At 47.1% G+C, this 14,806-nt stretch overlaps 1 protein-coding gene across 1 annotated transcript; it reads right to left on the reverse strand.

Moving 5' to 3' along the window:
* Positions 1-8,323: 8,323 nt before the first annotated feature.
* GP1BB (glycoprotein Ib platelet subunit beta) lies at positions 8,324-9,058 on the reverse strand. Its single transcript, XM_010313316.2, has one exon. It carries the CDS (start codon positions 8,917-8,919, stop codon positions 8,368-8,370), a length of 552 nt encoding a protein of 183 aa, XP_010311618.2. The 5' UTR covers positions 8,920-9,058; the 3' UTR covers positions 8,324-8,367.
* Between the last annotated feature and the right edge of the window lie 5,748 nt (positions 9,059-14,806).

Consider the following 14,806-nt stretch of genomic DNA (forward strand, 5'->3'; position numbering starts at 1 on the left):
CTGAGCAACAAATATCTTCTGCTTTCCAGAGGAGAAACCCCAAATGCTGTCAGTCCTGCATTGCTTCCATCAGGTGGATCTACTTGCACAGCAAAGCAAAAATAAAGCTGTAACTTAGGCAGGATCCAGCCTCTTGCAGGAAGATTTATGCCACAGAGGCTTGGCTCCAAATGGGACCATAAGCCAACTTTCCTCAACAGCAGCAGCTTGCTAGACCATGAGGTCACTGGTAGTCCTACTAACAAAGATCATTTACCCCATCCTCCTCTATCTGCTCCTCTGCTGTCTCACCACACATCATGAAAGTTACTTCAGCAGACAGACCCTCTTTGCTATGCAAGATACAAAGCTGGTGGAAATGATTCAGTGAATTATTATTTTAATATGAAACCTCCAACTTGTCAAGACCAAGGAACAGTTGGTATAAGTATCTATTTTTAAAACATAGATTTAAAAAATATGAATCAGTGGACTTGTTTTGATGTCAGTTTTCCAACTCACAAATGTTGAAACTCTAATTTTTGGATTAGAGTAATTTTTCATTTAGAAAGTCAGGTGTGTTGCTAGTAGGCAGGAGGGTAAGCATGGAGATGAATGCACGTGTTGTATACCGCTGGTTTCAGCTGAATCATTTCCACAATAGACTCTTTTTCTCCTATCTAAGATGGGAAACATCTGAGAATTTCCCATCCTACATGGATTTCACAAGTTCCCATCCCTGGGAACATAGAGTGCCTAGCACATGGGGCCCTGCAAACATCTACAGATAAAGGCAAGGCAAGGTAGGAATGCTAGAAACTCACAGACAAACAGGGATTGAAATTACATGCTAATTTTTCCCCAGCTAGTTAACCACCGGAACAAGTTTAGGGGATACAGTGCCCAATTTTCATCCCAATTTCCTCTCATTTTGACAGGACTCGGATGCTTCTGTGGTTTTAGAAATACTTGCCTTACTGTACATAACTAACATTACACTACCAAGACATGCATCATCAAGTGCCCCTGCCCCACAGCTGTGCCTTCCTGCATCGGATCTCATTCAATAAGAGATTCATCTTGGCAGTCTACATGCATGGCCTAGCACATTTCTACACACTCCAAAGGCTCCTTCAATGAACCCTGGCTTTACTGAAGTCAATGGCAGAACAGAGTAGGGCTAGGATTTCACTCCCTTTCCATTGCCTTCAAGTTACATGTATTTTCAGCAGTTCCATCTCCACATCATTTTTTCCGCCACATACCCAGAACAGAAACTTAGGCTCTGATGTATTGCAACACACAGCACCTTACCCAAAGCATCACTTCTCCCAGAGTGTGAACACCACCACATAGTTCAAATCACAGAGTCTTCTGCCAGATCCATGCATGAAAATATACCTCCTGATATAATATCATAATATATCATCTCCTGATATATTTTCAGATCACAGACAATGCAATTATCTCTCTCTCTTACCTTATGTAAGCATATCTCTTTCTTCTCTCTGCCTGCCTCACTCTCTCACATGGAAACAGATGTTACAGTCCTTTTTTGTTCAGGCCAAGAACGAGCAATGGATAGATATCAATTGCTATATCCATATATTGATATATATTGGGCAACCTGGTCTAGTGGAGGATGTCCCTGCCCATGGCAGGGGGAGTTGGAACTAGATGATCTTTGAGGTCCCTTCCAACCCAAATGATTCTATGATTGTATGATATAAACCACTCTACCTGAAGCACTGTAGGAAATTGCAGGGGAATTTGCACACTGAAGTTCAGGCACAGCACTTGGAGGAAGTTTCCCTTCCTTTAGGGGTAGGCAGCACAGAAATGACAACATTGCTTCTTGCACTTTTGCAAGTCTCAGGCAGAGAGGAAAAGCAGCAAAGGGATCATTAAAATGCTATTCTTGACGGTGGCAGAGGGAATGAGAGTAGAGGAAGTGATTGAGAACAACGTCTTGCTTTCAAAGCCTTCTGCACTGGATCATCAAATTAATCAGTTTGATGGTTTTGGTGCAGCTCAGCCAGCAAAGTACCAAACATGGGAAAGTAGCAAGATATATTTTATGTACAACTTGAGAAATGCTGACAGCATTGGGAAGGGTGGGGAAGAGCAGGTACCAACAGAATAGGCAGCAGCTCACTGCAGAGCTGAGGATGAGGCAAGAAGGATGACGCCAGCTTTGGTTTGAAGTGAACAGCCAGCTCAGGGTGGAGGCTTTGGACTGGACCTGGAGAGAAGTGTTGCAAGGCAGAAAAACATGTAAAGCTGTGCAGGGAAACTGTCCTCCACTTCATAGGTTTTGATGCGGACAATCTCACTGCAGCACATGGGGATTTATGGAAACTAAATAGGAAGCCCATGTCCCACTGACTGTCATTTTGTCTCATGTCCCCACAGAACAAAGATTTCATGCTTTACCTCCCTTCTCTCTCCCTGCAGGAATCCAGGCAGCTGATCTAATATGAAGATTCACCTGAGAATGGTACAAAACAGCCTGGGGAAAAGCCTTCATTTCACCAGCAGGTTCATTCACAGAGAACACAACACAGCACATAAGGGGGCCATTGTTTCTGGAATAAAATCTCCGTTTGAGGTCTCTTCTTTGGCCCTGATCAATGGGAGGGAATTAAAGTCTCACCCTGGGAAAAAAATTAGCTTGCTAACACTGTGTTGAAAGATCAGGTAATAGAGATGCAGACCAAGTGTGGGCACCAGCACCATCTCTTGGTGAGCTTGAGAATACCATAGGTAAAAGCCCCTGGTGGAAAAAGCTCCCGAAGCACAGGCACAGCCCTTATTGTATCCCATGAGAGACAATCAAGTTCAGGGCTGATTCGTAACAGGAGATGTCAGTGTTTCACAGTACTTCAATCCAGACTTCAGCTCCCCACAGCTTCTGCGTACTGCGGGGGCATTTAAATTCCTTGGGTACTTACATGTTTCCCTGTTCAGCCTCTGCATTTTCTGTTCCACAGATGCACACAATGAACCCAAATAACTCTGAGCTGTTCTACACCTCGGTCCTACCTAGCCCTGGGGTATTCTCAGAGCACCTACCTCCCACCCATCCTTCAGGCACCTTCCCATCTTCAACAGGCACACCAGCAGAAACCCACTGCTCTCACCACTCAGTAATGATGGGCAAGTCTTTTACCCCCACCTGTCAAGGGATGGATTTCAGCCCTCCAAAGCTCATCAGGCTAAACACCCCACAGAAAACCAACACTATTTCCCATCACAGCCATGGCAACATGATGCCTGCCTTCACCCCCTTTCTTTTTCAGTCTGATGTTTTGGAACGCCAACAAGAAAAGGACTGTTTAAACTAATATTTACAGGCTCAAGAAGCAACGTCTGCTACTTGGACAACTAAGTTGGGAGCAACATTGTTAGTCTCTTTGGGCAGACATGCATCGCATTGCCTGCATCCTCTCCCAGGCCCACATTTCACATTGATTTTACTAGTAAAAGCAAACAGGAGATGAAAAGCTATCTGCTGCCCTCTTCCGAGCAAACCCAAATGACACGTCAATATGAGTAACGGCTCTGGAGACAGTCTTTTATTCAATGAGCAGAGTTCTGTTTCTATGCAAAATAAATGACAGTGGTATGGCAAACAGCTGTGACAGGGCAGGTTAGAAGTGATCATCAGCTATTACAGACAAGGACGGCAGACCAGTGCTATGCAGCCTAAACCATTAGGTATCCATAGAGAGCATTTCTGGCATTTTGGTTTCATAGCTTTCAGGTTAATCCTCCTGTGTGGAAATACAAAGAAATACCTCCCAGCATATTCTGTTCTCAATAGTGACCAACATTTCAGAGCAGAAGCAGACCACAAGACATGTAAAGAAATAGGAAAAAAATATTACTTGTAGATTTAAGAGGATGATTTGGGGTTTTTTGGGACTAAAATCACTTAAATCTTTCATGCCCTCCAGATGTCCTCTATCCTGTCCTTCCAGGGAACATATACCTTTATCTATACATGGAGTATGTATGCACATACTATTTTCAGAACAAACCTTAACACTGCAACCTGCTGTTTTCAAGGCGTTTATTCAAGATAACTAATCATTCATGGAAACCAGTTAAATTAGACTGCATACTCTCCATTAAATCCCTCTAAAATCAGGCTTATAAGCCTGAGGGAGCCTCAGTTTTCATATGCAAATATGCAAAAAAAGTAAAAGCCATTTCTAAACATTTCTAAAATAGTTCTTATCCCACGTACCCTAGGACAGACAAGATGTCCCATGATGTAGAATCAACATTGCTTTTCCTGGCACTCTCTCTGGGATGCCCTGTGTATTACAATCCTGAAGGGAAATGAAGGGTTTCAATAAGACCAGGTAGCCTCATATTAATGACCATGAAAAATGTATTTTTCAGTTTGTAAGCAATGCAACAAATCCCAGATCAGGCTGCCACCAAAGCATCCATTGAACGTTCTCACTCAGGCACACACACAGCATACAGCTGTGACTACGTGAGACTGGGATATGCCATGCTTCTGCAGGACTTTCCTCCATATGATTTCCAAGCACTGCTCAATCTCCAACTGTTGCATAGAATTGGCCTCAGTGACCAAGTCCTGCAGCGGGTGATAACAAATTGTTCTTTATGTGTACAAATGTGATATTTTCATCCCACATACAAGGGTGCAGAAACTATGAAAGTCTATTTAAAACAACAGGGGTAGGTTCCCAGGTGTCACATGAACCCAGACAATCTGTGAACAAGCACCTGCAGCAGTCTTGAAGCAAAACATAACCACTATCACCATAAGGTACAGGGACTGAAAAACTGGTTCTCTGTGGGATTTGGGGGTAAAATTCTCTAGGCTCCAAAATCTGTTTGCTTTGCTCTCAAGACTTCTTTTACTCTGCAAAGCACACAAGAGTCACCATGCAGTTACCTGAAAAACAGGGCATTTGAAAGATGGAAGAAAGAGTGTGCCTTCCCAATGTCATCTACCAACCATTTGGTCCTTCACTTAGGAAGTGCTGACCTGCTTTTTAGACACCTCAGTTTTGGAGCTCTGCATCATGGAAGCTGCAAACACACTTTGGTTTGGTGTCCCAGGGGTTTTTAACCCAGTATCTCTCAGAGAAAGGAGCTGCTTGGAAGCACCCTGGACCTTTGGCAATGCAACAGCCTATCCATCAGGCCTGGCAGCCCAATCCTGCATGCCCAGGTGTTGCATCGGCCTTGATACTATGAAGCGATTCGCAAAGCAGCATAATAGCTTGCCTTTATCTCTGCCATATTTCACCACTGCTTCCCCCTTGAAGCCACTGTGCAGCCTTGGACAGTCACTTCCTTCAGAAAGAAAGCCAGTTCTCCCTTTAGCAGCAGCACAGCAGATACGCTGCATGCCAGTAGAGCAAGAAAGCATCTGTGACGTGCAGCTTTCTGAGCCAGGAGAAGCCATGACATGCAGGCTCTAGATTTATGGATTAGACATGCTGCTATGGCATACAAATCACTCCACGCTTAGTGCAATTCATTATCGCATTGTTATGGCTGGTCACATTATTCACAGGTGCAAGTGATGCCAAAAAGTCTTTTTATTTTTCACATGCCAAGACTCAATGATGCGGAGTCAGGACCCCTCCTGCCTCCCCAGGGAAGTGAAACCAAAGTCAGCAGTTGTTCTCTCTTTGTGGGCACACCAAGTCCCGAAGATTTTCCAGCACCCTTCGGCAGTGCTGACAGGTAGGCAGCTAAGCAGTCACAGGGCTGGGATCATGCCTGCTCCCAGTCCAGCCTCTCCCAGCAACTGAGCCTGTGCCTGTAGCACTGTCAGTACCTGCCCATGTGCACTAGCAATATCATCTAACCCAGGTAACTTCAGCTAAAAATCTGCAGGCAAAACCAGAGATTCATTCTGCCACACTAGCATACTTTGTAGTAGTATTGAGAAAGCAAAGGGCTTTTTACATCCCTTACATCTATCAGTAATGAAAGGGGCTTCAACAACAGGCATAAACCAGCTAAAATAACAGTATAATTGACCTAAAGAAATGAGAAGGAAAGGGTGAAGGGAAGACAGTAGGTTGTGTTACTTCCTTAAACATCTGTGTCTTAATTCTGGGAAAAGGACACTGGGGAAGAACAAGCTAGAAAACAGGCTTTTTATGCTTATGGAAAGTTTGTTCCTCAGGGGGTGGGGATGTGGAAATAATAACACAACAGTACTTAAATATCAGAGATTTGAAAGTGTCAAGGAGCTTCACGGAGCATCAGTTTGGGTATCTCCACAGGGTAGACTCCTTGGCAGAGCTGTCCCCCACCTTGGAGGCCATGGTCAATGGTGATATGGCAGGGGATATCTCAGCCCCTGGCAAGAGGTGCATTGGCTAGAGTCCAGCAAGGTCCAATCCCCAGAAGAAAACCCAAAACTGAGCTGGAACTCCATTTCCTTGGGTGCTACGCTGCAACTAGTCAGGCTAACGCCACAGAGGGTTAGTGTTGGAGGGGCAGAGAAGAAAGAGACCCTCCAATGCAGAACCGTGTTACTTACCTCACATCAGGCTGGCCCAGGCACACACAGCGCAGTGAATGTCCTTCTCAGCTTTCAACGCCATCCACCACGCTGAATGCCAGTCCTCCCTCAGCACAGCAATGGGGACTCATATGGCGCACAGAACCTCATCTTCCCACCTCAGCCTCCATCTGCACAGCCTCCACCCAAGCACCAGGGGCTTTTCCACTGCAATACTTCATACTTTTGGGGTGAGCACAGACCCCTGAGCTGAGGTGAAGCACCCTGAGTCAGAGAAGCCCCAGGACGCGCCTTTTCTCCTCAGACAGCCCCCCCTGAGCGCCCAGACCAGCTCCCTCTTCCTTCTCCTCACAGGTTTCCCTCAGCAGCCTCGTGCCTGAAGGCGGCGGGGAGGCTCCAGGTGAGGGCGGTCAGGGTCAATCAGGACCGTTAGGGGGCGTTCGGCGGCCGTTAGAGCCCGCGCGAGGCAGCCCCGCGAGGCTCCGCCGCCTGCCGGCTGTCCTGTCACCCGCCGCCCCGACGGGTTCCTCCCGCGGCTGAGCTCCGGGGTTACGTGACCCCAGGGCCCCGGAGGTGAACGTGAACCTCCTTGAACTGGGCTTGGGGACTGAGGGCACAGGGATCGCTCACACACAGCCGGCAGGGCCGTCACCCTACAGGTGTGCTCACACCGAGAAACACCCTTCACCCTTCCAGCCCACATCATGAAAAAAAAAAAAAAAAAGTAGTAGCAACTTAGTGGAACTAGAAGAAACTCCACATTTAGACTGGCCCCTTGGGGAAGCTGGTAGCTGTCAAAGTTTAACCCTATGGTGCACTCCTGGTAACATCTCCAGCTGCCTTCGGTATTCGTTCTGCTTGGCAGAAAGTTTGTGTAAGGGAGCGTGAGAAACCGCCAGGGAGCACGTGAGAGTGCGAGATACCTAGCGTAGAATGGAAAAACAAGCCATTTACATCATCATGCATCATTATTTTATTTCAATTTTGCTTCATTCCAAAAATAATCAAGGGACATCGTAAGGCACATTAGTGGGGTTTGCAGTGTGAGTCTCTACAACAGACCGGATCTCTTGTGCCAGGAGTCGTACAAGCACAATCAGAAAGAGCCTCTGGTCTCAACAACTCTTGGCTTCAGGGCCCCAGTCTGACTCAGTACGTGGTGAAGTCAGTGTTAAAACTATAAGTAGATTAAAAGGAATCAAGATAGGGTAAATGGGTAGGCTTCTAAACATTCCCTCCCTCCCCGAGAAGAACATTGGAAAAGATGCATCGAGCAAGAAGAAACATCTTTTTACTGATGGGAAACTGAGGCAGGGAAAGACTAAGTCATTTGTCCAAAGTTACTAAGGCAATCTGTGGTAGCACCAAGGAAACTGTATTTCTCCATTGTCCTAGTCCAGTACCTTAAATGTTCACTGTCAACCTCTGTCCTCACCTGATCCAACGCAACCAGAAGCATCATGGAAAGTATGGCCAAAATACTCTTGCATAGGAGGGATCAAGCACCATAGTCCCTACGAGCTCATGGGCAGTTTGAGTCAGTTCTGGTTGCTGTAGTTTATGATTTCCTTAGTCTACCAAACCAGTACCGTTCCCAGCTCAGCAAAGCAATCACGATCATACCAGAGTTTAAAGCATTAAAAAACCACAAGATCAGGTCTTTGGAAACACAGCAAGTGTCTGATCAGTTTGAGTCCTGTTTCAGACTGCAGTCAGGATCAGATGCTGCACTGAATATCACAAACCGCGTGACCTTGGCACAGCATCACCCAAGGGGGAGGAGGATCTTCAGTCTGGTGATGTTAATCACTGTTGGGTGTCTTCTTCAAGAAGCCCCTACAGGTGTCTACATGCTGGTATAGGTCTTAGGAGGTACTCCGGGCTTCAGCAGTCATTCTCCGAAATTTCTGCAGGTAAACAATGATGAGGATAACCAAGATACCCTGTAGGAAAAGGAGGATGAAGAGACAGAGCTGAGACAGAAGAGCCAGGCTGCAGTACCAGTGCTGGCATGTGGAGATGATCTCGTCTTCCGTCAGATAGGCAATGATCCGGTCCTGCAGGTGCGCTGGCGAGCTGCATCTCACATCCCTGTATAAGGTCCGGTTCTGCTGCCACTGGATCCAGGAGCGCAAGTAGAGGATGTCACAGTTGCATTCCCAAGGGTTGCCCTGCAAGTAGACTACCTGGAGGCTCTTTAGGTTGTCAAAGAGCCCATTGGGAATAGAGGTGAGCCTGTTGTAACCAAGGTGGATCATTTCAGCCGAAGGGTGGAAAGCAACTGGTAGTTTTGCTACAGTTAAGCCTTTTGACATGCAGTCAATAATGTTGGTGGCACACTTGCATGGCACAGGGCACATGGGTATCACAAGTGGAAGGAAACCAAGGAGGGACAAGAAGAGAATTCCACTGTTCATCTTCACCAGCAAACACCCCTCTGGTGAGACCGGATGAGGTAGAGACCAGGCAAGTAGACACCACACACTCTAGGACTGACACCACAGCCCAGGTCTTTTGTGAGTTTGTTCTGAGGATGAGTTTCTAAAATTGGGTGAATTTGGTGTCCTTCACAGGAGATGCGAGCGCTCTGAAAAGAACAGAGTTAAAAGGGGTGTGCAAATTCTTGGTCTCTCATTACAGGAGAGAGAATGTTCCTTGTCTTCCAACCCTGGATTTGAGGAGGGATATGAACAGATGGCTACTGGGAGGCTTAGCTGCAGCCATCAAATTCATTTCCACTAGTACTCAGAAGCGTACAAGAGGTGTTTGTATTTTCAGCATTACTGGAGGCATATTACTAGGGCAGCCAAGAAAATTTATGTCAAGGAATCAAAAATTAGAATATGAAACTGCTCATGCCTTATCACAGCTCTGAATTACATCAGGAAGCAAGCCTTTGCTCATGCAAACTGCAAGATTCAGAAATAAACTTACTGTTACCACAAGTGAAAAATAGCCTTTCCAGTTTTGAAGTGATAAACAGTCCTTGGCCAGCAGAGAGGGTGCTGACCACTGAGAGTGGAGGTCAGTGGAGTTTTCCATGCTAGACATTGCTCCAGCAGGTGAATAATCTCCTTCTGGAGCTGTGACAGTGCTGTGAGACATGGGTCAATGAGCTTTGTATCGCAGTCTCATGCCACTGGTGAACACATGAGCTGCTATAACTTCTTTAGGAGAACAACTACACATACCTGCAACAACGCAGTGCTGTTCTGTGCAATCTGTCAACCAAAAAAAATAATTAAAAAAAAATAAAAAGAACAGAAGGTAGCTTTGTTGACTTACCAAAGTAGTTCAATCCTCGCTTTCTTGCTGGTTTAACAACACAAGAAGGAGGTCTTAAGGCAATCCAGCCAGTGCAAGAGTGTTTGCAGCTGCATAGCTGAGCTCCCGGATAATCCCCTTGCAGCTGGCTGGCAAGATAAGGGTCAGGCCATCCCAGGGACACCTCCCACATGAGGCCTTCCTGCAAGTTTGCTACATGTCACCAGAAGCTGAGCTTTCATTGAGCAAGTGTTCCAAGAAATGGGAGCTGACACTGCTCGCAAGAGCATGTTTGCTGGGAAAGATGCTGACAGTACTGATAACTGTGATTCTGGGCCCACACGTTCAGTCCAACAGAAACATCGCAAAGTCTCAATTGGAAAGCAGTGACTCAAAACGCATTTCAACCTGGAAAGTGATGTACCGTGCTCCCTGAGCACTGTGGCCTTTGGTTTCCCATCCCATCAGGAAGACTATATTTGGCAGTGGTGAGACCTAGCACTTTGCAGTGTGCTGACCCTAGGGTTTCCCTTGAAGCAGTGAAACAAATCTACTCCTAATTAGCAGTGGAAGATCTACTGAAAGAAATGGACTTCCAGTGACCACGCTGGTGTCAATAGTTGAGTCAAGGAGAAAGATCCTCCAGGCACTTGCATCCTCTCATGATTATTATAGGGGTAAAATATAACTCTCTGTTTCACTGTCTACATCAAAATAAACTAGTTAGATTCACAGGAAGGATGACAGACTGGGAAAGATAGTGCTCCGAGGGACTGCTCTTTTGATAGCCAAATGAGTTGGCAGCTCTCGACAAGTGCAGCATGCAGTTACTGAGAAAGGCTGACCACATCCTTTATTCAGAAGTTGCATTACACAAATACTTGAACAGATAAGTCCAACGGTCATAACTACATTTAGGTAGAATTTGTCTTCTCAAGGCCATTGCACCTTCACAGACATTTTTCTGCCATCAGTCTGACTCTAGACATTGGTTATGCTCCTTAGGATAAGGCCACCAGAGTTATCTCATGAAACTTGCCCCATTGGGCCCAACTCTCCATTACCTTGTACTGTGCACATTGTACACAGCAGAAATTATGAATGCCCTGGATGTGCTGATGCTAAGAGAATTTAGGGTGTAAACAACAGCAGAGTTTGGCCCTAACCAAAGGAAAATCTCTGAACAAAACAATCAAGCTTTAAATTTCTAGTACATTGGAGCAGATCATTCCAGTTGTTTCACTGTGGCAGGCAGGCAGAGTGGGAAAGAGATCTTAGGCTAACAAATGAAGCCAGTTTTTCCTGCAGGGCCTGCTTTCCACTTAGGAGCAGCTTGACTACTGCAGGGTAAGTTTGATCAGCAAACTTACCTTGTCTCATGCATTTGGTGCTACGTTTATTCACAGGCAGGTGTCCAGGCCAGGTGTGGCATGGAGCTGATCTAGAGCCAGCCCCATCATGGCTCTGCATGCAGCACAGGCTCAGCAATGCTCCTTTGGCTACTTACAAAACGGATTTCCTGGGACTGGATCCTGCCTGGATGCCCATTGCTGATTTAGACACCCCTCCTAGGGGAAGCTTAAAGATAGAACTGCAGGATCATCTCATTTAGCACAGGCCAGAAATCCCATGCAGGAAGCCTTGCCTGGAGCCTGCTCTGATGGAATTAGATAAAATGAGAAACAGTCAGTTTTGGTCTCTCCTGCCCGTAGTGTATCACCAATGCTGCTCAAGGGAACTGAAAATTAAACAGAAAGATGTTGCTTTTTTGAATGTATTTATTTCACTGATCAATTCAGGTAGTAAACATTATTAATAATAATAACAATAATCATTTAATAAAATGGATATGTTTTAAAAGGTTTCATTTTTCTTTGTTCACAATGACAAAATGTTCAAACAGAAATTTACAAAAAAAATATATATTATAATAACCCAACAGATGGACAGGAAACAAAGAGCCTAGGAATGGAGCAGGGGGTGAGGAAGTCGTATGGCAGGAGCAAGCCAGCATTAAAGCACAGTGGGGTTTGTGAGGAGGAGAAGGGAACGCCATTGCAGAGCACAAAGAACGGGACCCCCTCCTTCTCAGGGGGGTGGTGGGGGTGGGGGAAGTCATGCAGGGAGGCAGCAAGGACTGCACAGGCAGGACCAGCACAGCGGCAGCACGAGTTCACGCCACAGCTCAGGCACAAGGTTGTGCCGGCAGCCCCAGCTGCAGCCTGGGACAGCTCTGCAGAGTGAGACACGATGCCTGCAGTGACTCACTCAGCAGGGCAAAGCTTGGCAGAGGCACAGGAATGTGCCTGTGGGTGCAGGGGTCGTATATGAGACTGTGGAGGGTTGTGTGAGGGGAGGTGTTAAATTACTTTCCTATCCACACTTCTCACTGCCAGGGCCAAATGGCCAAGCTACATTTGTTCAGGAGTCTCTTCTCCACTTACTGTGCAGCTCAATGCAGCAGCACAAAACATTCCTCCTTTAATAAACAGATGCCACCTTCCAGGACAGTTTGAATCCCTGGTGCCCCCCAAAGTCAGCTTCTATCCCTTTCCAGGCAGCCCCCAAACTCTGGTGCTCTGAGCAGGGAACGTCCTACATGGAGACATGATTTCAGCAGTACCATCACCCCTCTGTAGAAGCCATGCCTGGTGCCTCACTCCTGTGCATTTTTTTCTAAGTGCAGCTTGAACCATCTTTGCCAGTTGGTAGCCAAAGCCTTCAGCTGTCTGTAGAGGACAGACTTGTGACTATTGACTTGATGTAGGAGCCATGAACCTTCCTCACCCAGAGGGACAGGGGCAGATTCACCCTCAGTAATCCTGCCTGCCTGTGACTACAGTACCCTGCACTCTCACCAGCACACAGCACGTCCACACATAGCCCAGGATAAAAGCTGTCAGCTCCTCTATGTCCATGCTAAAGGGTAAAGGTCTCCTTTATCTTCTAGGAATGAATGTATTCAAGAGAGGAACTTCTCTAGCTGGACAGGGCTCATTTGCAATAGAACATCCTCCTCACAGACACGACTAGTATAAGAAAAAAGAGGGGACAGGTACTGCAAGGTGTTTCCCAGTATGCTAGCATGGATAAAGCTAAGAACTTGGCAGTCCTCCTAAAGCAGCAAACCAGCTCCAGAAAATCTGGCGGAAGTTCCTGTTTTAGGCTACTCCACTGCTCAAGTAAGCACATCGCACAAAGAAAGGTTGTATTTCCTCCTTAAGCACCTTGGTCCCGCATGTTATTGAAGACAAGCTGAACCCTTCCCCTCTCCTAGGCTGGTACTGCCACTTATGAGCCCAACATAGGGGAGAATGAAACAAACAAAAGGAAAAAGCCCATTGTTGGACACTGCTCTTGCCCTACTTGCACATTTCTGCCAAGGAGCTTCCACCCTCGCTTTGTCCTTCCACACTGCGCCAGGTCTCTCCCCTGCCCCTACAGCCCATGTTCTGGCTAAGCTGAGGGTCTGTACAGTGAATAACTGGAACCAGCCAACCTACTCACCACCTGGACAAGCCCTGATCAGGACTCTCAAGCCCCACTGGGGAATCACACAAACGCAGTGCCTAATAACAGAATTTAGGGCCTGGCTAATCCTGGCCAACACTGTGCTTCCTATCCAGGGAGGTCTACTGGGAAGAGCCGGAGATGGAGGAGCAGATACAAAGGGGGAAAGGGGACAGAGGAATTGGACTGGGAGCCAGAGGAGCAGAAGGGCCCAGCCCATGGCAGCACTCCCTGAGTCAGAGGGAAGAGCAAAGTGTCTCTTCCCTCCAACAGCCCCAGTTCCCTGTGAGCACGGCAGTGTTGCTGGTGAGACCTGCTCTGTCAGGCACATCAACACTCTGGGGCTCTTGTCTGGCTGGACTAGTTAAAAATACTGCAGGAAGCAAAAACAAGACAGAAGCAGCTGCCCAAAGAGTGCTCTTATCTCTGTCCAGCAGATCCACTAGGCCCTGAGACAGGAAGAGCTGGAGACCAGGGAGTGGGAGCAGGGCTGAGTCCCAGGGGAAGGGCAGGAGAGCAAATGCCAAGTCTGCTGGGCTGCACTCAGCCCCATGCAATGACACTCCTGCACCTGCCGCACTCACCGAGCACCTCCCTGGACAGGTGGCTTGCAGATCTCTGTTACAAGCCTGCAAAACCTGGCCCTTTCCCCAGGAGAAGCTCAGAGCCAGCAACGCACTTGTGGAACCACAAAGCCTGGGTGTAGAGCACAGCTCTGCATTTGGGGTTGGATTTCAGCCCTAGGGTTTCTACCCCCTCCAAAGCAGTCCCAGCAAAACACTCTGGCTGCCACGGTGCTTTTCAGAGCAGACACCAGAGACACACTGCAGCTGGATGACTAGAGCTAAACCATGAGATACCCTCACCCAGCTACTGCAGGATTCTGGGGTTCCTCTGCCAACACCTCTGGCCTGCTGTGGGAGGAAACCATGGCTAGGAAGGTGCTCACTCCCATCATCTCCTCCTTGCAGGCAACAGTCAACACCTCATCCTCTCTGCCAGAAAGATATAATGGAGAGCAGCAGAAGCCATTTTCTTCTAACTGACCTCAAGAGACTCAGTCCCTTGCTGCTCAGTGCAAAGATCCTGGAGTTTCTTGATAGGAAAAACAAAACCTATTCAACTAAACAAAAAAACCCAGAAAAACCCAGGCAGGAAACCAGGCAACCATCAGGACCCCTGAGCAGGTCAGTGCACAAAGAAACCCCCCTCTCTGAGCCAGAGCTGGCCCCAGGCTGAGGAGCCCAAGCAGCGCAGATCAAACTCACAGGAGGGTACGGCTGCTTTTACAATGCTTGTGCTGGCCCCAGACAAGGGGAACACAGAGCGGGGCACAGCACCTCAATTGGGAGTAAACATTTACGTGCATCGACACAGATAGTCTTCAAGTTCGTACACCAGAGAAACCAGGACTTTAAATACCAGAGCATTCCCAAACAAGAAATTAGTACATGGGAAAGGGAGATCTTTTTTGTTTCTTTTTCTCTTTTTTAGGATGCCTTTGAGACTTCCCAGGCTATTTTCTTTAAA

Source organism: Balearica regulorum, chromosome 17 (assembly GCF_011004875.1).
Source record: "Balearica regulorum gibbericeps isolate bBalReg1 chromosome 17, bBalReg1.pri, whole genome shotgun sequence".
NCBI lineage: Eukaryota > Metazoa > Chordata > Aves > Gruiformes > Gruidae > Balearica > Balearica regulorum.

Excerpts from the sequence above, each read along its gene's own strand:
- GP1BB (XM_010313316.2), bottom strand. The coding sequence starts at position 8,919 with ATGAACAGTGGAATTCTCTTCTTGTCCCTCCTTGGTTTCCTTCCACTT.